Source organism: Grammomys surdaster, unplaced genomic scaffold (assembly GCF_004785775.1).
Source record: "Grammomys surdaster isolate TR1022 unplaced genomic scaffold, NIH_TR_1.0 97, whole genome shotgun sequence".
Lineage (NCBI taxonomy): Eukaryota > Metazoa > Chordata > Mammalia > Rodentia > Muridae > Grammomys > Grammomys surdaster.
This window is the reverse complement of record NW_021604576.1, coordinates 19,941,564-19,965,250: the sequence shown is the minus strand read 5'-3', so window position 1 is coordinate 19,965,250 and position 23,687 is coordinate 19,941,564. Positions and strand designations below refer to the sequence as shown.

At 38.5% G+C, this 23,687-nt stretch overlaps 2 protein-coding genes across 2 annotated transcripts in view; one reads left to right on the top strand and one right to left on the bottom strand.

Annotated features, from left to right (window-relative positions):
- Orc3 (origin recognition complex subunit 3) overlaps positions 1–7,130 on the top strand; it is a 57,174-nt gene extending 50,044 nt beyond the window's left edge. Inside the window, exons 18-19 of the mRNA XM_028781022.1 lie at positions 432–511; positions 1,210–7,130. Coding sequence (XP_028636855.1) covers positions 432–511; positions 1,210–1,315 — 186 coding nt within the window. The 3' untranslated portion in view covers positions 1,316–7,130. The remainder of the gene's footprint in view (positions 1–431; positions 512–1,209) is intronic.
- Positions 5,484–21,803, bottom strand: Akirin2 (akirin 2). The gene is made up of 5 exons (XM_028781034.1): positions 21,145–21,803; positions 10,283–10,426; positions 7,125–7,274; positions 6,453–6,524; positions 5,484–6,243 (listed from the first exon to the last, which is right to left on the bottom strand). The coding sequence occupies exons 1-5, from the start codon at positions 21,371–21,373 to the stop codon at positions 6,233–6,235; spliced, it is 606 nt and encodes a 201-aa protein (XP_028636867.1). The 5' UTR covers positions 21,374–21,803; the 3' UTR covers positions 5,484–6,232.
- Between the last annotated feature and the right edge of the window lie 1,884 nt (positions 21,804–23,687).

The window sequence follows — 23,687 nt, the reverse complement described above, 5'->3', positions numbered from 1 at the left end:
GGGATAAAGCCTACTTGATCATGATGGATGATTGTTTTGATGTGTTCTTGGATTCGGTTTGCTAGAATTTTATTGAGTATTTTTGCATCAATGTTCATAAGGGAGATTTGCCTGAAGTTCTTTCTTTGTTGGGTCTTTGTGTGGTTTAGGTTTAGTAGAAGAAACAGGGATTTCTCTGCTTCTTAGATTTTGACTAGCTACACTTTAATCCTCTAACACAAACGTATAAAGCATCAGTTTTATTATTTTTAATCAATAACTGACAAAACTTATTCGAGTCATTCGTCATCTTCAGTTTGAAATCTGATGTGAAAGATGTGCCATATCTATAGCAAGTCCTAAAGCCTGATTAGTTCTAGAACTATCTCAAGGGTACAGAGAACGATACCTAGCAACAAGTTGGATTTTCTTCTGTCTTGTGTACTCAAAAGGCTTTTGCAACAGTTGTGACAGCTGCTGAGAAAACAGATGCAAATTCTACAGTCTCAGAAGAAATGAGTGAAGTTATCCAGTATCCTTTTAAAACCAGTTCTACGGTGTCCTAGTAACAGTATTTTAAATTTCCAGTTTCTTGAACTGGCTAGGTCATTTGCTTAGATGATAGAACATTTGCTTAAACAAAGGGCCTTGAATTCAAGTCCCACCACAAAAACCCCCATCTAAAAATTCATGAATATGTACTGCTTCTCAACCATACCATCCTAAAACAACCTTGATGTCTTAAGTATCCTGAATTTAGTCTGAGATCAAACCTAAAATTCTATTCTCAATTTACATTTGTGTTTCTAAGGAAATTGTCATTATTAAATTATCAACTTTTAAAATATACTTTGAGAAGTTTGGGGAGGGGGTGATTCTTACACAAATAGTGTTCAACACTTTTCTATTTGCTGTTCGTTCATTTGATGTTTTTGCGAGACAAGGTATCATGTAACCTCACCTGACTGGCCTCAGACTGCCTCTTGTCTCAAGTGCTGGGATTCCTATAGCTGTGCACTGAGACACGCAGCTCCATTTGAACCTTGTATTCTGATTGTACTTAACGTTTTCCAATAGGGTTATATAATTCAGTATTATTTATTTCAACCACTTGTTTCACTTTACCAGTTACTATTTCAACTTTGAAATTTCATTTTAGTTTTTTTTGTCAAACAAGCTAAACACAAAAAACAAACATAAACCCTAATTTTCCTCAGCTAGAGCCTCCAGTGCTCGATTTATTAGAGCTGTTTCTGAATTAGAACTTTTAGGCTTTATAAAACCTACAAAACAGAAGACTGACCATGTTGCAAGGCTCACATGGGGAGGCTGCTAAAAAGCAAACGAGTGAAGATAAGAGTTCCACGGCTAACTTAAGATGAAAAGCAAATCTGGTATATTTGCATATTTGTATCAAAATGTTCTTGGAGTACTTCAAAATCTAACAAATACATAAAGCCTATACACATTATCAGTATAAATTACTTCCTTCTTGTCTAGTGTGCAGATGCTACAACTTCTTACATAGTTACGTCTCAGCAGCACCCACTCTAGAGAACTCGCAGCACTCACTCCGAACACCAGTGCACTGTATAAAATCAATCTTGCAGCTGCTAGAAAGGCTCTAAAATTTCCTCTGCCTCCCCATTTCTTGTAGTCTTGGCAACTTACCAGGCCCAAAGCTATTTGGCTTTATACTTAATATAAATATTCACATGAACCAGTAAGGGCCTTCACAAACTGTTGCCCTAACTTAAAAACTCAGAAATGTGAAGGTCCAATGGAATAATATCTTGATCTCTTTCATGATAAGAACTTAAGAATCAGACACCTAAAGCTCATTATTTAATGTTCAACCCTCAAGAGAATTATAACAAAATTGTTCACAAATGATTCAGGGAGCCCATGTCCAGAAAAAGCTTTTTTTTAAGCCTTTACTTTGACTTGTACTGCAGGGTATGTGCCAAGATATGGTCATGCCCCCATCCCCAAGTGCTAAGATTATATGGAATTTACATTATGCTCAGATGAGAAAACATGTCTTTAAATAAGACAACATTTTATGCATATAAAATACAGAGGAACTGGCCTTAATACTGGCTTATTTTTATCTTGTCTTTCTGGGGCATATGTTCTTGCTTATATTTTTCTCTTCCTAGGCATTTACACCTGCATTTGTGCATGTATGCACATTGACTTTTCTCTCTACCACCTAAGATTAACACAATGGAAATTGTTTTCATACTATCAAAAGGACCTGTAGGACTGAACCATTAAACTGATTTGTGTAATTACTTGGTATCCTATAAAATCAATCCTTAGTTGAGGTGCATGGCACTTCCTAGATGTTTTAGGAAAGATCAGTGTTTTCCTCGTCCTTTATTTAGCAAAACACTATTACACATACAACAGAGTAAGAAGTAGGATTGTCACTGTGGTTTTAAAGAGTGGGCAAAGCAAGCCTCACTTGAGGAGTAAAAAAAACCTACCCAGGATTTATGAGTGAACCCACCAAGCAGGGAAAAGCAGTAACCAATGTCCTAGGGTGGGAGTACCCCAAGCATCTCAAAGGCAGAGACAACTAGAATGGGTAAGGGGTTCACACAATGGGAATGAATGAATAGGACAAGAGTAATGAAATGAAGCTGCAGGCAATGAAGCTTGTTTTCTTAAGTAAGAAGCAAGAGAGTAAGCCTTTCAGTGATCAATGTGTTGTGAGAGCACAGTTAGCTGACCACTGACTAACCCAGGTGGGCAAGCCGTAGAGAAATCCTAACAGCAGCAGGGCTGGTGATACTGTAGATAAACTACAATTAGACGCTCTAACCTTAAGATCCTTTCTGCTTATAAATGTATAAATAGCATTGTATCAGGGCTTGCTATGGCCACTATGGTGGCACTACTCCTTGCTTGTGGAATCTCTAGAAACTAAAGTCTAATGGGAATTTCTCAAGTCACTGGGAGCATGGCCCCGAGGAAAAGGGTCCAACAGTCCTCTTAGCTTTAGCTCTAAACTGGACTCCAGCCATGTCTGCTGCCTCATTAGAGACCAGAGCAACAAGGACAACTGATCATATACTGAAACCTTCGAAATGGAATTAAAATAAACTTCATAGATCAACCTGAGTATTTTATTGTAGTTATGGAAGGCTAATTGATTAAAATAAACAGCAGCAAAAATGAGTTTGGCTTTGGATATAATAAAATCAGGAGATACCTGTTAGAAACATTCCAGTGAAATGCTACACAGCAAGGTGAACAAAATCTTGTTATTAGAGAAGAGATCACCAAAGTAAGCACTGAAAAGAGAGGCAAGGAGATCCAACTCCAGGCTTTGAGGTTCGTGCTTATTTATAATTAGAAATTCAAGAGAACATTGAAAGTGAAAGAAATCAGGCAAGTATCTTAGAAGTCAAGTGAAGACGTTGACCCTCATATATTAGTCATAGATTAAATTAAACAGTGCAGTAATGGTAGGTAACTTGGTTAGTTGAAGATAAACTTACCAGGTGAGCTAACCAAGTATCAAACTGAACAGCAACCTGGGAAAAAGCCATATGCTTTACTTTATAATATGGACTCCATAGCATCACCTTACATTTTTAACACAAAAGGTTTACCCTAAACACTAAAACAGTTCACAAGTTAAGAACTTACTGTTCTTCTAAAGACCAGAATTTGGTTTGTGCCAACCACAACCACATCAGGCTGTTCAAAACTGCCTGAATTCTAGCTTCAGGGGATCTACCACCCTCCCTCTGGCCTCTGAGCATTTGCACACCTATGTGGACATACACAAGTATTAAAATTTTTAGATTGGTTTAGTTTATAACTTCAAAAAGGACAGGTCATGTTAATGGTAGCAGAAAAAAATACTCAAAGTACAGTTCAGTCTTTCCAGAAAGTTGGGAATCTTGATTGAATCCTTGGGAAAAGAGGAGGGGTTGGAGTGCTAAAAGCACTTGGAAAACGGAGAGATAAATGCAGATAGCATCTACTTCAGATAGACAGCTCGGGAGGTCAGAGAGAAGCATGTATGTTTGGAACTGACAAGCACAACTTCCGAACACGGTTTAGCAGTTTATACTTGAAAAATTCAAGTAGGTAATGACACTATCTGTTCAACTTCTATGAATGTTTTCCTAACAAGTTGAGGGCTAAATTTGAAAGATAATGTGGAGATTTTAGTTGACACAATGCGGTAAGGGGAGATACTATTACCACTCTAGAATGCACAGATTCATCCCAAAGTACCAATAGTATTGAGACTGAAAATCTAAGTGTGATATCTGTTCACTTTATAGCCAGCTGCCCTGTTTTATAACTTGTGTTTCTTGTGCACTAATGGACTTTCGAACTGCCTGGGATCTTGTGAAGCCATAAAACACACTTTGGGGACTTATTTTTAAATGAGGTTAGTAAGTTAAAAATGAAATAGTATATTTTAAGATTAGTCTAATGACTGGACGTATGCTATTAAAATTCAAAGGGGGCCAGAGAGATAACTCAGCAGTTAATATTTGCTGCTCTTGCTGAGGACTTACGGGAATTTGGTTCCTAGCTGTTGGGCAGCTCAACAACTGGCTATCTTATGGCCTCAGGCACATAAGCATATACAAATAAATTTTTTTTTAAAAAAAAATAAGAATTCACTGAGCAATATTGAGGGGGTAGCCTTTAACACCTAATCTTGCCCCAACTACCAATATTCAAGTGTGTAGCTAATACTTTCACAAAGTAGTGAGAAAGCTTTGTTTGGAAACCAGGTGTGGAAAGTTACATTTAATTCATTAGTATTAGTGTTTTGTGAAAGTATTTAATGTTTTATGTATGTGTGCTTGCCTGAGTATATATGTGTGTACCACATTCACATGTGACCATGGAGTTCAGAAAAGGCATCAGTTGGTAAGCTGTTGTATAGGTTCTGGGAACCAAACCAGAGCCTTCTGAAAAGCAACCAGAGCTCTTAACTGATGAGCCCCGCTCCAGCCCTTAGGTTAATTTTATCATCTCAACAGTACCTAGAATTTTCTAAATCTCAAGAAGGCTTGTCTAAATCAGGTTAGCCTGTGGGTATGTCTGTGGGTGACTGAATTGCCTTAACTAGTTAGGAAGAGAGCCAACCAGAAAGTGGGTGGAGACATCTACTGTACATTTATTCCTCTCTGCTCTTGTGGCTGCAAGCTCCTGCTCTTTTGATTTCCCCACAGTGATATAGACCTGGAATTTTGAGCTAACATAAACACTTAATACCCTAAACTGCTTTTTGCAGGGTTATTTTATAGCATCAACTAGAGCAACCATGCTTTCATATATCAAATCATTCAAAAACATCAAAACTGGATTCAAAGGCAGTTCTACAGCTGTTTTAGAACTTGTTATATAACATGCTGTTATACAGCAAGTTACAGAAACAGTTTTTGAATTAGAATTTAATTTCTGAAAACAGCATTTAAAAGGTAAATATTACCAGAAAATTAACTTCATTGATTTCTAGAAAATACTTACATTTAAAAACACTACTTTATTCCAATACTACTCATGTGTACAATTCGAAAACAGGCAGAATAGAAGTAAATGTTTTATTTTTCCAACTAAACTCCAGTGCTACAAGGGCAGTAAAACAATAATACACTGGGGAGGGGGGTGCAGCAATAAACATTTGTTAAAAAGACTGATAGAATAAATAAAACTACCAAAAAAAATAATAATAAAGAAAATCATATAAACCCATTCTGAAACCCCAAGAAAAGTCCTGAAATACAGAAATGCCCTCCTCCTCCTCCACTATCTCACAGAAGTACTGTATACTAACTGCTTAAATGTCCTGGGATTACATTCTAAGTTATTAATAACTGGTTACAGCTTGGTTGTAGTGCACAATTAAAATCACACTAACTTCATCTGACGTGTCATTCTACAGTTTTATTTACATAACCAGTGAAGGGCATGTTCTAGAATGCCAGCTTTAATCCCTTTCAAACATTAATATAAAGAAGCCAAATTGTAATGATACAGCAAAACGAGGCCACTGGTATTAATACAAGTAGCAAAGGTCCACATCCAGGTGGTAATGACATCACGGAAATTTCCAAAACCAATTGCTGCTGCCTAAAAGAGTGGTTGCCACTGACGAAAGCTTGAAATAACCTGTATTCACAGATGGGTACTGGCATTGCTGCATGTCATAGTTGGGACCTCCTGCAACAACTCAACAAGGAACAAGGCAGCCCACAAATGCAAAAAGCGTGATTCATGAAACATCTGGAGGAGAAAAGGAATATTAGTATAGAGAATGGGGCAAAATGACAACAAACAAGATCATTCTTTCCTAACACCACTCCTAGATATTTAATTTGCAGCATTTTACTTCTGCTTTAAACTAACTTTTCTCCACACTTTTTAATCAACCCTCTTCTTAAATATGAAAACATGGGTCTTTTCAGTTTATAGTTCAAAGGTCAAATACTTACAACTAGCAGGCTGTTCTCCATATCGCCGCATTATCTGATCATGCGTAAACTTCACAAATGCATCATACTGTTCTATAAATAAAGGTAGGTATAAATTACATGACTTGCAAAATGTCCTATCTAATCCTTTCCATAACCTGAATAGTAATTGTGAACAGCTCAATTAAGTGTTTTCCACAGGATACAAAATAAAAATATTTAATACTGTAGCTGATATATGGGCTTAGAGAATGTTAATTCCTTTTTTTACTGAAATTCTCTGGTCCATAGACAAGACTATACTAATGTATAGAAAGAATAGATCAATGTAAAAACTCCCCTGGGAAACGATCCTTACAGTGAGCTTCTAGGTGTGGTGATTTGAGTAAGAATGGACCCCAGCATTTTATATATTTGAATTCGAGTCACCAGGGAGTGGAACTCTGAAAGAATTAGATTATAAGGTGTGGCCTCATGTCACTGGTACTAGTGATGGGGATGTGAAATTAGAATGTAGCTCAAGTATTGCTCTAGTACCTATCTGTATGCCGTACCTATCTCCAAACCTCTAACACGATAAATAAGCAAGCTCCCTGTTCTTTCGTAAGAGTTGCCTTGGTCAGGGTGTCTCTTCACAGCAATAGAACAATGGGATAGAACACTGGGATATTCTAAAATAAACTCATTTGTTACCTGCAAGTTTTGTGTTCAGTATTTCTTCATATTCTTCTCGAACCTTCTCTTCCCGTTCTTTCAACAAACGTTCACAGATCATCCCAACCTGCCTTAGAGTAAATAAGGGCTGTTCTTTTTTTAATGGTGAGGATGTTGCAGATGAAGTCCCTATGTACAACATGAATAAAAGATCACCTGATTTAGAACCACAAGACAATACCTCCTGAATGAACGTTTCATTGAGAACTTCATGTTATTTAAAAGTTATCATCAATGATAAACAGGCCCAACTATTAATTCTATCGGACTGCGACTCTGGAAAACGTAGTGTTACCTAGAGGAAAAGCCTAAAGATGAGTGGAGAAAACTTCAAAACAAAATCCTTGCACTGACAGTGCCATCACAAAATTTTCAGTCTCCATTCCCGGACATACCTAGTTCAGAACATGGAGTGGCTGATTTAAAAAAATCTACCTCTGGTCTAAAGCTTTAATTTATTATTAGAGTAACATGATTCTACTATAAAGACACATATTATTGTTAATGCTTATTGTTTATATTTTAAGGCCATACAGTAAATCACATCCAATTATTCTACCACTTCAATATTTTTCATTTTCCAAACCTCTTAGTTTCCTTTTTAAAAGAGAATTATATCTAAAAAAGAAAAATAGAGAATTATACCTTTAAAAAGAGTTGCTATTGGGAGAAATCTGTAATGCAGATCCTTATCCCTCACCAAAGGAACTGAACTGATTCTAAATTTTGAATAGTGACCATAATCCCCACTTTTGTTAATATAATTTAATTCATCACTTAAGTTCAAACACTCAAAACTGCAAGAAAACCAAAGCTCCAAAAACAGCCAACACCAGTGTTTGTCAAAATTTCAAATTAGCAAGAATCTTCCTTCTGTGTTTCCTGTAACTAAAAAGTTTAAGATAAAATCTCCCCCTCCCCCACCACAGGGTTTCTCTGTGTAGCCCTGGCTGTCCTGGAACTCATTCTGTAGACCAGGCTGGCCTCGAACTCAGAAATCCGCCTGCCTCTGCCTCCCAAGTGCTGGGATTAAAGGCGTGCACACCGCCACTGCTTGGTTCCGATCATGTTTATTCTTTGAATTGCACACTTTTTTTCCTCAGTTTTTCATTAATGATAACTGCTAGGAGAGCCTGCAGAGGGAAAAAATTCACCTGTATTTTATAGTTTCGAGTTCTGAAAGAAGATATTCATCTTTAAGGTACTTTAATCTAAAAACATTCTCGGCTTAAAGATCATCTGTGATAAATCTTTCTGATAACCCAGGATTATGATACCCGTTCACTGCATCCCTGTTGTCAAGTGTTACCTACAGATACGAGCACACTCATATGTTACAGTTGTTTTCTCATCTTGCTCTGTGGTGCCTTTATCTGCACGGACTTACCCAAATTAACAGAACTCCTGAGATCTGTCTCTCATCAAAATAAAATGCACTGCCTGCCTCTTTAGACGCCAACTACCAAGGCTATCCTAACTTAGTTTGAAATTTGATGTCTTGTTGAGACTGGCAAAGCCCAAGAATTAAACTAATAGTAGAAAACATAAGATCATTATTATAATTTTAGTAAGAATCACTCCTAGCCACCCCTCCCCCCAATTGGCAGCATTCCAATATTTAGCACTGAGCAATTTCCCTATCAAGTTTTAATTGATTACTTGATTTTATGTTTCTGTTTTGAATTGTATCAGGCTTTCTTATCCCTGCTAAGGGAAAACAAGTACTTCTGAAATAAAAACTTTTGACAGGGTAATAACCAAAGGTAAGATGGTTCTTTTTTGGCCAGGTAACTTAAGCATTACTAGGCCAGCTCTTTCCTATTGTAAAAAAGGAAGAGGAAGGAAGGAAGGAAGGAAGGAAGGAAGGAAGGAAGGAAGGAAGGAAGGAAGGAAGGAAGGAAGGAAGGAAGGAAGGGGAAAGGAAAAAGGAAAGAAAAGGAAAAGGAAAAGGAAAGGAAAGGTAGACCATTCTCTCTAAAGGGTGAATATGGCCAGGCAGTGGTGGCACACGCCTTTAATCCCAGCACTTGGGAGGCTGAGTCTGGCAGATTTCTGAGTTCAAGGCCAGCCTGGTCTACAGAGTGAGTATCAGGACAGCCAGAGCTACACAGAGAAACCCTGTCTCGAAAAACAAAAACAAACAAACAAAAAACAAAAAGGGTAAATATAGGTTTTAAAATTGATATACAATTTAAAAAAAAAAAAAAACAGAAAAAAGAAACCCACACTTTAAGGAATCTAGCCCAGTGTGACCAATGTCTGAGAGTACATGGACAGACATTTGTATAATGGTTCTATCAGAATTTTTGAATATAACTGCTACATCAATAATTATAGGAAATTCACAAAATGGCAGTTAGAGCACTATTACCTAACAGAAAAGTGTGCAGTGGCCTGGAAAGATACGATATCACAGTTAAAGGCACTTGTTTTTGCAGAGGACTCAGATTTGCTTCTCAGCATCTACACAACAGAGCTCATATCCATCTGTAACTAGTTTCAGAGGATCTGACATCCTCTTTGGGCCTCCATGAACACCAGACATGTAAGTGGTATATGTTGCACATACATGCAGGCAAAAGCATAAAAATAAATGGGTATTTTTAAAATAAATAGTAAACACTAGTGATTTTTGTTTGTTTGTTTGTTTTGTTTTTCAAGACAGGGTTTCTCAGTGTAGCCCTGGCTGTCCTGGAACTCACTCTGTAGACCAGGCTGGCCTCGAACTCAGAAATCCACCTGCCTCTGCCTCCCAAGTGCTGGGATTAAAGTTGTGCGCCACCACCGCCCGGCACACTAGTGATTTCTTAAATGCAAGTTATAATGTCCACTTTAGGGATGCTAAAGGTGGCTATCTGTGGTTGGTGGGAATACAGGTAGTTAATACTTTTAAAATATTATATATATGCTACTTAGTATAACTTTTTTTTTAGGTTTCTCATTTTTTAAATTTTTTTTAAATTAGTAACCTTTAAAAAAAAATGTTCATCAAAGGCTTTATAAGTTTGGTAATGCTCAAAGTGTAACTTTTTTAATCATGGCAAAAACAGGTGCTCTAAGTCATTGTGGGCATTTTGCATTACATTTCCCCCGTCATTTCTCATGTAATACTTCTTGTACTTATTAAGGTTTATTACCTGGTGATGCTGGTCCACTGATGAGAAATGCATGTGGCTGTGAATCAGAACTACAGCCTGGATCTGTTTGCTGAAAACTAGCTTCTAAATGTCTTCTCTTCTGCATACGTTTATACTCCTGTTTTATGTTGTACAGAATTTGCTCTAAAAGGAAAAAAAAAAATTTGGCAAAATCAGAATTTTCTTTTTCTTTTTTTTTAAATTTTTATTTATTTATTATATGTAAGTACACTGTAGCTGTCTTCAGACACCCCACAAGAGGGCATCAGATATCATTACAGATGGTTGTGAGCCACCATGTGGTTGCTGGGATTTGAACTCATGACCTCTGGAAGAGCAGTCAGTGCTCTTAACCACTGAGCCATCTCACCAGCCCCCAAATCAGAATTTTCATACTAAAGAAAAAAAAATCTATCCAAAATATTTCTTTCAAATAACAAAGAACCCTATGAACCACTTTGTTGAGCACACGTGGGGTTTTTTCAGAAGTAGCTTATCTTCTGACCTCTCCAGGCACAGCACACGACATGTACTCCCAGATAAACACATACACGTAAAATGAAATAAATCTAAAAATGAATCATATGCATGCCATCTGGAATTCAACAAAGGTAAATCCTATTTGTAAAACTAAATTTAAGCTTTTTACTCACAACAGTGGTCAGGTAATCGCTCTTCATTTTACTCAGACTAAACTCAGAGCTCATGTATCTGTTCTATAGAACTACTTAAGTTAACCAGTATTTCCAGTAATGAGAAAGGAAGATTATGTACATTCAAGCATAAATCTAAAATGACAAAGTATAAGAGAATTAAAATTTCATCATGAATCAAACTGTCAATAATATGAAGCACAATGAAACCCAAAACCATTCTAGCATTAACAGCAAAGCATTCTGAATCTTGTGGAGAAAAGCCCATATGAAAAATAATATGATACAGCAAAGGGTAATACAGCAACACATAAGACCACTGCACTATAATGCAGTCATCTTTTACATAGCCACTGAAACATAAGATTATACCCAGCAGATCATTTTTAAACCAATAGAATTCACTTTACCACAATTTCTAACTAAAAATAGGTACCATTTGATCTGCAGGAAATGCCTACCTGAGGTTTCCAATCCCCTTGTCACCTACCTCAAGATTTTCTCATTAACTCCTTTAGCTCAATGTGAGACTAAATTCCAAGAAGTTTATTAACCTCAACTGAAAGCAAAAGTGAAAACATCCAATAAAAACTGCACAAAGGAAAGGGTGAGTTTCTGACTCAAGACTCACAGTAACAATTCCTGCTCAATATTTAATAATTGGCGCCTTTCATTTTTAATTTTCAGTAGTCTCCTTTCTTTCTCTAAATATTCAGAATTTTAAATAAAAGATCATTGTTTTTAGGTTTTTATTTTTAATATATGTATGAGTCTTTTGCCTACATGTATTTAACTACATCATATACATGCAGTGCTTGTGGTGGCCAGAAGAGGGCATCTGACCTCTTGGAACTGGTGTTAAGGACAGTTACTAGCCAACTTTCAAAAAGACTAGAACCCTGGTACTCTGAAAGAGTAGCAGGTAATTTTTTAACCACCAAGCCATCTTTTCATTCTTCCTTTTTTAACTTTAAACACTTTAGATGCTGCCAATTCCATTGTGACTAAAAGAAAAAGAAACTAAAATGATAAATTCAGTCAAGGTATCGTTAATTCTGCCATTTAAAGGTGTGTATGTTTTATGTATACACAATCACACACACAAAATGCATGTGAATGTATAGTTCAGATATAAAATTACATATTAAATTTTAGGATAGCTGTGTGTGGGTTTTTTTGTTTTGTTTGTTTGTTTGTTTTTTCGAAACAAAGATATTAGTTGAACTCCTACATTTAGTAAATCAGAAAGTAGAATCTTGTCATTTCCTTCCTTAATACTTCAAGTCTTGGCTATAATCCTTCTAGCTCTCAGCCACTCTCTCCATAAGACTTTTGTTTTGTTTTGTTTTGTTTTGTTTTGTTTGGAGACAGGGTTTCTCTGTATAGCCCGGGCTGTCCTGGAACTCACTCTGTAGACCAGGCTGGCCTCGAACTCAGAAATCCGCCTGCCTCAGCCTCCCAAGTGCTGGGATTAAAGGCGTGCACCACCACTGCCTGGCCCTGTGTGGGTTTTAACTGTTTAACCTTTTTCAAAATGCTAACTTTTTTTTTTAGTACAGTTGATGGTTTCAGTCTTTTTCCACTTAAGTAAACAGCTGTCAGTATGAAATAAAATTATTTATGGTCATGTAGGTTTGCCTTGATATGAATAGTTTCCTAGCATTCATCAGAGGGATCTGATAAAACTATGGAATATCCTGTTACCAACAAGTACAGTGTCTTCATTTAAAAAAAAAAAAAGACAAACAAAAAAACCCCTCCTCTTACAATATTCTAAAAGGCTTTGTTTAAGCTAATGATATTTTGATCTCTAATACGAATGACAAATGTCATTCAAAACATGGTAAAGTTTATTTACAGCCAGAAGCTGCACAATGTACTACACTAGCTTGGAGTGGCTTGACTTTAACATTTACCACCTCTTTGTGACTTTTACATGATCACTACAAAGCCACTGCTCCTGAAATTAACTTGTCTTCCTCTATGAGTAGTTCTCACCCCTCCTAATGTTGTAACCTTTAATATATAGTGCTTCATGGTCTGGTAACCTGCTACCATAAAATTATTGTTATTACTACATAACTGTAATTCTGCTACTGTTAGTAACTGGAATGTAAATACCTGATATGTAAGACATCTGACATGTGGACCTCCACCCTAATGGGTCACCACCCACAGGCTGAGAATCACTGCATCTAGTTCTAAACTTTACTACCAAGTTAATAAAGGCCAAACTAAATTGCACCATAAAGAGAATGCTTGAAACAAAACCAAGACTAAAATTCAGTAAAACTATTTTTAAAAATTGAGGTATAATTTTAAAATTATGACTTATCAATTTAAATGTAATATAAAACCACAACTTTCACTACTCTAAAAATTTACTATGGCTCTTTACACCCCCCCCCACCTCTCCAGTCTTCAATAAGCCAATACTCACATGGTATCACTACATTTAGCCTCCTGTTTAAGTAGATTTCACAACCACAAACAGTGCAAACAGTTTTTAGTTGCACTCATGCTATGACAAATACATTTTTCCTGTTACCACTCCTAAGCAGCATAATATCGTGACTTTTTGTCTTCACTGTACTAGATATGCTTGGAATTCATGCACACTGCATCAATCAGTTTCTTCCTATTGTTGACTGGTGATTATTCATTTATCCAGTCTCGTTATGCCTTTCAGACTGTTTCCAATGAAACTACTACATTCAAGTTCCTAATGTCATTGTCTGCACTGTTTTGCACATCTGCTAGGATGCAATTAAGTCACCTAAGCTTTACTTGTCCTCAAATGCTCTAATACCAATAGCATGTGATCAACAATGTTATACAGCCAGTGATCTATAACTTACTCAAGATCCTAGCAGCACAAGTCAAAAACCACTAAATTGGTCTGATATATTTAAACAGTATTGAAGCCGACAGACTTCCTCCCAGATTTCCCACACTCAATATTCTACTATGTACATTACTTCTATCCAGATACTTGACTGAATTAAGTTCCCACTACACCAGCAGTATAAAGAATATATATATAAACTGCCTCCTCTTAGGATAGGCATCTATGTTCAAGGGTGTGTTCTGTTGCTATTTTAGGGTATTATCCTAATATATAAATGTATAAACTGCCTCCTCTTAGGATAGGCATCTAGATCTATGTTCAAGGGAGTATTCGTTCTGTTGCTGTTTTAAAGCATTGATCTAAACCAGTACGTAAGCATTGCTGCACATCACAATACCTATAATGTACTGTTTCACACTAAGCCACTTAAGGAGTACAGTCAACACTCATTTACTCTGTCCTGTTACACAACTATTATCTATAGTTTCAATTACACCACTTAGAAAAGTTCTTCCAGGTAACAACATTTTAGCACTAGGTAGTCGCTTAGGGACAGGGATAATGAGAAATCTAACATTTTATTCCATTGCTAAGGTTGTCTTCTTATGCTGCTCACAGTACTCTTGAAGCAGGATCTCAATATGCATCCCAAGCTGGCCTCAAACTCAGGTGATCATCCTGCTTAAACCCTGTGTACTACCACACCCAGCACTATCTCACTTTAAAAACAAAAATAAGTTGGGCATTGTGGTCTTTAACGCCAGCACAACTGGATCTACAGAGTGAGTTCCAGAACAGTAAGAGCTATGTAGAGACCCTGTCTCAATAAATAAACAAATAAATTAGTAACGAAAAAAGAGAATAACAGTTCTCCCAAACTCATCCCTAATCTATTTTCATTCTTATTTTCTTGAGGTGTTTATAAGTATTAACAAAAATGAGCCGGGCAGTGGTGGCGCACGCCTTTAATCCCAGCACTTGAGAGGCAGGCGGATTTCTGAGTTCGAGGCCAGCCTGGTCTACAGAGTGAGTTCTAGGACAGTCAGGAATATACAGAGAAACCCTGTCTCGAAAAACAAAAACAAACAAACAAACAAAACAAAACAAAAACCAAACAAAAACGAATGCTAAAAGCCAGTGTACACATATCAAAATAATTTGTGAAGTGAGCAAATCTCTGACAATGGCAAAATTCCCCCAAATAAGACTATCTAAAATATTATAATGCTGGAAGGCCTTATTCATCACCCAGGAGGAATATGAGGGAACATTAAGAAGTAATATCCTGGGGCTGGAGAAATGGCTCTGCAGGTAAGAGCACTGTTGCTCTTACAGAAGACTGGAGTTCCATTCCCAGCACTTACAAACACCCCTAACTCCAGTCTAGGGAGTGTGATGCCCTTTTAACTTTCATGGATAACTTTCAGTATAACTTATTGTTATACTGGGTCACACAATAGTCTTTAAAAAAAAAAAAAAAGAACTGCAATTCCATTGTTTCTTTAATTGTAGCACTTCTGAGAAATCTGGGAAATGTCAACCGAATAACCTAACAAATAAATTCAACACTTTAAAGCTTTGTGGTAAGACACTAACCAGTTAACTTTATTAACCCTGAAGCTATTTTTAAAGTTGGTATCAGTCTCATTTGACCTACATCCACCCTAAAAATTCAGGGACCTATTTTAGACTCTGAGTGGATCTCTCAGATATGTATAGAAAGTTGGGATAAACTGAGTTCTAGAATTGCTATATTCAGCAATCAAAGTATAGAGCAGATGCCAGACATGTTCAAATAGGCTGGAGTATTTCCCTTCTTAAAGTTGATAGTCTTATTAAAGACATCAAATCAAAATTTATTAAATTTCACATATGCACAGAGAAACTTTTGTAGGTTACTAGCACTGGACAGTATTAAGGCCAACAGTATTGGACACTGTTAAACACAAGGACTACAAGGACCTCAGAATTCTGATTAAATAATTTAGTTAACGTACCCATCCCTAATCCTGTTATTTAGCACCAAACAACTCTGCAAGGAGCCCAAACTCTACTCTTACTATCAGTTTGTATTTTTAATGTTTCTTTTCAAATAGTAAAATATTGTCACTACTAGACTCAATTTTTCTTTTATACTTCATCACAGTTTATCTTGTGTTTGTGCATTTGCTCACACATCCACAGTTATACACTTGCCACAGTGCATAGGTGAAAGTCACAGAACAGCCTTTTGGAGTTGTTTTCTCTTTCCACCATGTAGGTTCCAGTGATCAAACTCAAGGGCCCTCAGGCTTGGCAGTAAGCACTTTAATTGGTTGAGCCATCTAATCAGCCCTGAATCTGTTATTTCCAACCTTTCAAAAGCATTACTACCCCCTTGTTCCTGGACTATCTTAACAATAGGAAAAACCCAAGTAACAACAAAGCCGTTCAAAAGCTGAAGACCATCTCTGTGGTAACTGATTGCTAGAAGAATCTCTACAAGAAGTTAGCTTGTGTTTCTGCCCCCCACCCCCCCCCACACACAGACACTTTAAAATGTTAAAATGAATAATGCACTGGGCTGTTCTTTAATGGCCATTTTTCTTGCCTTTTTTTTTTAAAAAAAAAACAAGTGTTAGGATCAAATTTAGGATGATTTGTGCTAGACAAGCTTTCTACTACCACTGAGCCAACATGCCAATTCCAACTAACAGGATTCTTAAATGCACTATTTTAACTGGAGCTACACATTTCTAAATATCAGGTTTACAATCCATAGCACAAAGACCACTGCTAAAAGCATTTATTTGCCAAATCCACTGAGAAACCAGAAGTAATTTAACAGCTGTCTAAATAACCACAAATATTAAAAGACACTTCTGGCTCAATAAAATGACATCTGAAGTCAGATTCTGCCTTCTCCAACAGACATATCATTTGTTTGCCTAGAACCATTTGTATTTCCTTTAAACCAGCTGTTGCCTCCATTTGGAGGCATGTATCAATGTCTAGTGAACAATCTATTCTCCATTCACAAACTGTAGTTTCCATTTTTTAATGGAAAGTTTCCAACAAATACAATGAGTTCTTCTTACAATGGAATTTAACTCTTCATCCAACTCAGTTCCTAAAACAAACTACAGCAGTAGTACCAAGCAAGCTACAATGTTCACATTAATGTTAATTAACTAGCCAACTCACAAAGAAGTCAGCCATCACAGAAGGCCATTCATAAGACCATTGATTCATAGTATAATTATGAAAACAATATGTTAGATTTGACTGACAGTCCTGGCAACCTCTTAACAATGGTACATAATATCGAAACAACTTCTTTCTTGAAAATGCAAGGACAGTCTTTTGACTACATAATATTAGACAGACAAATAATAAAAAGCCTAGTGCCAGTATTGGGATACAGCCCCCTAAAGCTGTTGGTCAGGGCGTTAATGTCTTAAGTTGCCCTCCAGAACTGGACGGTTAGGATTCTATTACTGAGGACAGCACACAGTCTGGTCGCAGGACATGGAACAGGCTGGCAATGACAAGAAGCTCCCCTCTATAGCTAGCTCCCACAGTCCAGGTGTTTTGCTATGAAACACTATGAAAGAAAATTCATCCCAACAAGCCTTACCCAACTGTGACCTCTCTTGAACTACAAAAATGATCAGTTTCCCATGACAGGCCCAAGAGTACAATAGTGTCACAAATGTCACAGGGGTAAATGTCCTGCTGTCTGGTTGGGTTTATGAATTCTGCTTGACACCGTCAACCTAGCCAACAACCCATGGCTGGAGCACTCATGGGCCCCAGGGGTGAGCTCACTACTACTATTAGTTACATAGACACGGTACTGAACTTCCCTCTAAATAAGTAAGTGCAGAGATACAAACTTAGAGGGGAATTTGAGGCAGAAAAAGTGTCTTCTAGACTTGACATGCTGAAGCACTCATGATTTTACAGCAATAGTGGCTGCCCGTCCACATTTATACACAAGACCCCATCCTGAGCTGACAGTTGATGGCATCTGAGGGAGGAAGAGTCAGTTTTCTTAAAGGTCTTAGTAGGTCAGCCATGCTCTAATGGATGACCCCAAATCCATGACATACAGGCAACACAAATTGGGACTTAAAAGTTATTTTAGGAGGGAAGGAAGGAAGGAGGGAGAACATGAAATTGAGAAGCAGGAAAAGGTGGGTGAGATGGATCTGGGAAGAGTTAGGTACTTAGAAAAAAATACATCCTTAAAATCTTACTTAAGGCAGGGCAGGGTGGCACATACCCTTTAATTCCAGCACTTGAGATGCAAAAGCAGGCCACGACCCAGGAGTTCTTGGGTAGCCAAGAATCTGTCATAAGACCACTACCAATCCCCCACTCTCTCTCTCTCTCTCTCTCTCACTCTCTCTCTCTCTCACACACACACACACACACACACACACACACACACACACGCACCCTTGACACATTCATTTGTTCAACCTCATTTACATGCTTCTCCCCCAACCCACCCTTACTCATCATCCACCATCCTTCGATACACTAAAGAGTATTTTAAGAATCACCGAATTAAAATCCTAAACCGGTGTACACACACCTTTTATTCATTTATTTATTTTTTTGGTAAAACACCAGACAATAAATATGAATTCTGGGAACATACTCTCTCTACAAGCGTACCAAAATAACCTGCAGTGGACTTTAAACTTTAAAGGAGGACAGGCACAACTGCATCCAAATGATTGTTTTTCATGGCACTAACATTTCAATTTTTTGAATTTTCAACACGATGAAATGATCATTTTTATTTTTTCAGCCATTTAAATATGCAGCTAAAAAAAATTTCTTACCTCCCAGACTGTACAAACACATGGCCATAGTTTGTCAAACCTATCTTAGAGTACAGTTCTGAATTAGTAACCCAGGTCCACCAAAAATCATGTTTGAGATATGATAAATTGAAAAGGGGCAAGAAGAGAAGCCACTGTTAATTAACATAATAAGAGTTTCAAGTATTGAGGATAAGAAAGCAAGCTAGACTTCCTTCATCTAGCCCTCTTCTCTAGTTGCAAGTTTGAAGAATACTGATTTAAATAAGAGTAGTCATATCAAAGTTTGGAATCCCCTTCCTGGAATGTCTAAACTAACAGCGTTTAGAACAGTGCCCAAGTTCCTGAAGCTACTAGTATGCCACATCAAGACTTCAACACTATCAGAAGGAAACATGGAGCACCTGAAATAGAATAATGATAAAGATAAACTGCACACAGTACGTACTCTGCATAAACTTCCAGGTCTTTAGTTTTAGCCTAAAAAGGTTCGTTCAACCACACATTCACTGTGTCATTAAAAATTACAGTAAATATGTACATTTTAGCAAATTTAAACTTTAGCAACCTTCCCTCATTTTTCAAGAAGCTAATCTTCTACATTAATATTCAAATTAACTGAAATGCCAACTTAATATTTAGCAAACTCTAAAAATATCAATTAGCATGTGATTTTAGGTTTCAAGACGTGATCGAACTGTATCAGCTGGCTAAAAGATTAACAATAATCCTAATTATTTTACTAATGTACTAATTGAGATTTGAGAGAATGAGGAATGAAGAATATTAACCACTCTACAATACAGCACTAACACAAAAGATTGGAAGATCATTACAGTTTCTGAACAAGTTCCCTTTAAGTAAAAGAAGGTGTCATAGCTCCCTGCTGTTTTAGTGTTCAAGATTACTTTAATTGCATAGGTATATATTGTTAATTCTCAAACCTAACACTAGCTCCAATGAAATTTATTGCTAATTACAGCTATTTTGAAATGGCCTCATTAGTAGATTGGACACCATTTCAATGTTCAAAGATGGCATTTCATTAAAGACAAAGATGTCTCCCCAAAGAATTCATTCTTTACTTTGCTCCCTTGTTTTTCAGTAATGTCTAAAGCAGTGGGTTCTCAACCCTCCTGATGAGCCTACCCTTTAACACAGTACCTCATGCTGTGGTGACCCCAGCCATAAAATTATTGTTGCTACTTCATAACTGCAATTTTGCTACTGTTATAAATCATAATGTAAATATCCGATCTAGGAGTCGTGACCCACAAATTGAGAACTATTCCTCTAACAAATCAGTCAGAGTGCCTTAATACATATATAAGGGGGAGGGACAGTTTAGGTATGATCGTTAAATAAACTTCTTGGAATTCGTATGAAAAGTGACTTCAACTCTTAAAATAGCATTGGGCTACGTTAGATCAAAAATTTAATGGCAAGACTAGGTAACTGAGGTTCACCATGGATTTGAGTATGAATATTTAAATGTGATATAAAGAAAAAAACAAAACACATGGTACAGTCAATTTTATATGGATATTACCAAATACAGAACTCTATTGTTCCCATCTTTTTAAAATGAGTTACTAAGAAAAAAAATTTAAGCTAATCAAAGACTTTAAGGATGATACTATCACTAAGACACAAAGGAAACAGACTTACACTTCAAGTCCATTGAAGTCTACCCTAAGATTGTGCCGGTGGCACACAAAGATTTCCAAATGCAGAGGGGAAAAAATTCCCTAAGTACACATTTAGTGTACAAAAGTAATCAAAAGTACAACCCGGCAGATATTTTCAGAAAATGTTTCAAGACTTCAAGTCTGAAGTCAACTGGAATTTTGATTTATTCGTTACTCTCGAGGCTACGTTATTTTCTCCCAACATACGTCGTTGGGATAACTAAAGCATTTACAGATAAACTAGTCAGTCTCAATTTGAAGTACACCTTGCTCTTCATTAAAAGTTCAAGATTTCTTAAGGACTAGACGCATAGTGAGATCACATTACAGTACTCGGGAAGAACATTTGCTTTGTTGTTGACCCTGCTAGGGAAACAGGTCTTGACTCAGCCAAAGTGGCGTTCTTGTGGGTGATTAATGACAGGCCTACAACTCGCCCCAGTGACATCCATCCCCCTCCAAACCCCACCCCTTCTACACCAAAACCAGCCAAGTCTAAAATGGAGGAGGGGCTGCCTTCTCGCCTCAAACCACTCAGTCACTGAGTTAATAGCTGCAACCAATCGATTCAGCCCAAGAGACCCGGAGATTCGGGTGAAATGTGACCCTTCTCCCGCCTGACTTATGAATAATATCACCCTCTCTGATCATTTCCGCTGGGTCTCTACATAAGGAAACGATTCCAGTGATCTGCCCCAAATGAACTGCCTCACAATGAGGTACCCCACAATACCGGCCAACCCGACTCCTACCCACCCAACCTGCCGACACCACCCCCACCTTGGTTCAGGCCCTTCCCTTTGTGTCCGCACCCAAGCGCCAGGCCGCAACCCACCCGGCAACCCCGGGGGCCGAGGCCCACCTGTGGTGAGACGAGAGGAGACATCGCCGAAGGGGGAAGGCTCCATCCGGAGATACTTCTGCGGCGAGGCGGCCGCAGCCGAGGCAGCGGCGGCGGCGGTAGCGGCGGCAGGGGAGGCGGCAGTCGAAGCCGGTGCCGACAAAGGCGCACACCGCCTCCGCTTCGGAGATGCGGGGCTCAGCAGTGGGTCGAAATCCAGAGTCCTTTTCAGAGTGGCTCCGCACGCCATGGCGGCGGGTAGCCGAGGCCCGGCTCGGGCGGGGCCGGGAAGGACGGGGGCAAACGGGCCCTCCGAGGTGCCCTGTGGGTGTGGGGCCCGGGACAGCGGAGCCGCGACAGGGCAGGCGGGCGAGGCGCGAGGGTCGCGCTGCCGGCTCGGGGCCGCTCCCGAGAGGCCGGGCCGCCCCCGCCGTGCGCTCGGGCTGAGCGCGCCGAGGCTCCTGCGCGGTGACCGGCTCCCTTCGGAAGTGGACCCGGCCGGTGGAGCGACCGAAGCGCGATCACCAACACGCCGGTGCAGACAGAAGCTCGTGAGCGGCGGCAACGCGCGGGAGCTGAGAGGTAGCTCGGCCGCACAGAGCTAGGCAATGCACTCGACCCTCTCTTCACCACGGACCAACTCTGCCACCCGCCGCCGGTTCCAATATGGCGTCAATAACAACGCCGCCGATTCAAATCCTGCGGCCCCAGGGCGCCTGCGCACGGGGGGCGGGCTCGCCAGAGTGCATTCTGGGATTTGTGGGGTTTCGCTATGGGCAGGAATCGGCCTGAAAGGCGGTTACCCAGAAGTCACAGAAACTACGAGTCCCGTCATCCAAGGCGCGCGATCCCAAGTTCCGGGTTGGAATTTAAATACCCCCTCATAAGTAAGAGAGTTTAAAAAAAAAAAGAAAGATGTAAGGAAGAGAAAGGAGAGCCTCTGAGACAGTGGGGAAGAGGAAGCGAACCAGTAGGAAAAGCAAGCTAAGCAATTTAAAGACCCTGTTTAAGATTTGGCATAGTGACTTAAACGGGATATAACAAAGAGCCAATCTAATAATCGGAGAGAAATTAATTTAGCTGTCAAGAGCGCCAAAAACCGAATCTGTCACATGGAGGGGATAGGAAATAATGAAAACACCAATTTGGGACCTCGAGACAGAACAACAGTAATAATATCAGATTACAGGATCTTTGAAGCCTATGCTTTGTGCTTCCCAGATAGCTACTTGTTTATTCTTATTAAATTCTGCAAAGCTGAAAATGAGCACAAGGTCAATTATTTTACTATGAGTAAAGAACGATCAACACCAGAAATTTGTTGAGTTTGGAAGGCTGGGTGGGGTCTACAGAAAGGCAAGCAAATAAATGCATAGGGAGCAGGACTCATTTTCATAAGCAAAGTGAGAAGAAATGTTTCTAAAATTTGTTTTTAAATCAAATATCTAGAATAGGGATCAATTGCAGCATTGGTGAAGTAATTTATGTAGATACTTTATATCTTCTGCCTGTGGATGCTAGCTTGCCACCAACATTTCATGACTATCATATGATTATAAATATTATATGTCTAATACTCTCTTCCGGTTTACTCAGAAATCAGCATATGTAGCTCCTTTATAGTTGCTTTGGACAATAACTCGCTATATATCCATTTGTTTAGAATTGTTCAACACCACAAAGATCAGCTTTCTTGATCACACTGTGTAAGCAACTGTGCTGCACTTAATTTAGAATATAGTTCTTAGAAAGTATCTTTTGAGAAAGACCGGCATTCTGTAAAACAATCAACTAAGACATGTACAAAGGAAGTGTTTATTAAGTTCTAAACACTCCAGGAGACCTGTTATTATGCTGAAACTGATTGACTGTTCATATTTTATGTAAAAGAGCAGAATAAGAAAGATTCTTGACTTTCTTTTTTCTTTTGGAAATAAGATCTGATATCAAATTCACTGTGTAACCAAAGATGACCTTGAACTTCTGAACCTCCCACTTCTACCTCCTGAGAACTAAGATTAAGATTACAGGCATGTATCATACTCCATTTATATAATGCCAGGGATCAAACAAGCCCTCTAGCAACTAAGCTATATCTTTCTGCTTGACAGAATTCTTTTGTTCATTAAGATTTGACCATAGGTAGCATGGAAGGAAAAAGGGAACCACGAGACAGGACATTGAGGTTGTGTGGAAGAGGGGAAAGGCAATAGAATATTTGTGACATGAAGCAGAAAGGCAACTGCCCGGGGTACATGGCCTGGAGGAATGAACAGAAACAAATTAGGTATGAACATGCCATAACACAAATTGCATTGTGGGCTAATGTTAAAAATAAACAAGAAGCCGGGCAGTGGTGGCACACACCTTTAATCCCAGCACTTGGGAGGCAGAGGCAGGTGGATTTCTGAGTTGAAGGCCAGCCTGGTCTCCCGAGTGAATTCCAGGACAGCCAAGGCTGCACAGAGAAACCCTGTCTAGAAAAACCAACAAAAAAAAACAAAACAAAAAACAACAACAACAACAAAAACCAAACAAACAAACAAAAACAACAAAAACCAAAA

Excerpts from the sequence above, each read along its gene's own strand:
- Akirin2 (XM_028781034.1), bottom strand. The coding sequence starts at position 21,373 with ATGGCGTGCGGAGCCACTCTGAAAAGGACTCTGGATTTCGACCCACTG. Across the intron at positions 7,275-10,282 it reads CAGTGGACCAGCATCACCAG|GGACTTCATCTGCAACATCC; the intron begins GTAATAAACCTT and ends TGTTGTACATAG. Across the intron at positions 6,525-7,124 it reads ACTGAACACAAAACTTGCAG|AACAGTATGATGCATTTGTG; the intron begins GTAACAAATGAG and ends CTTTATTTATAG.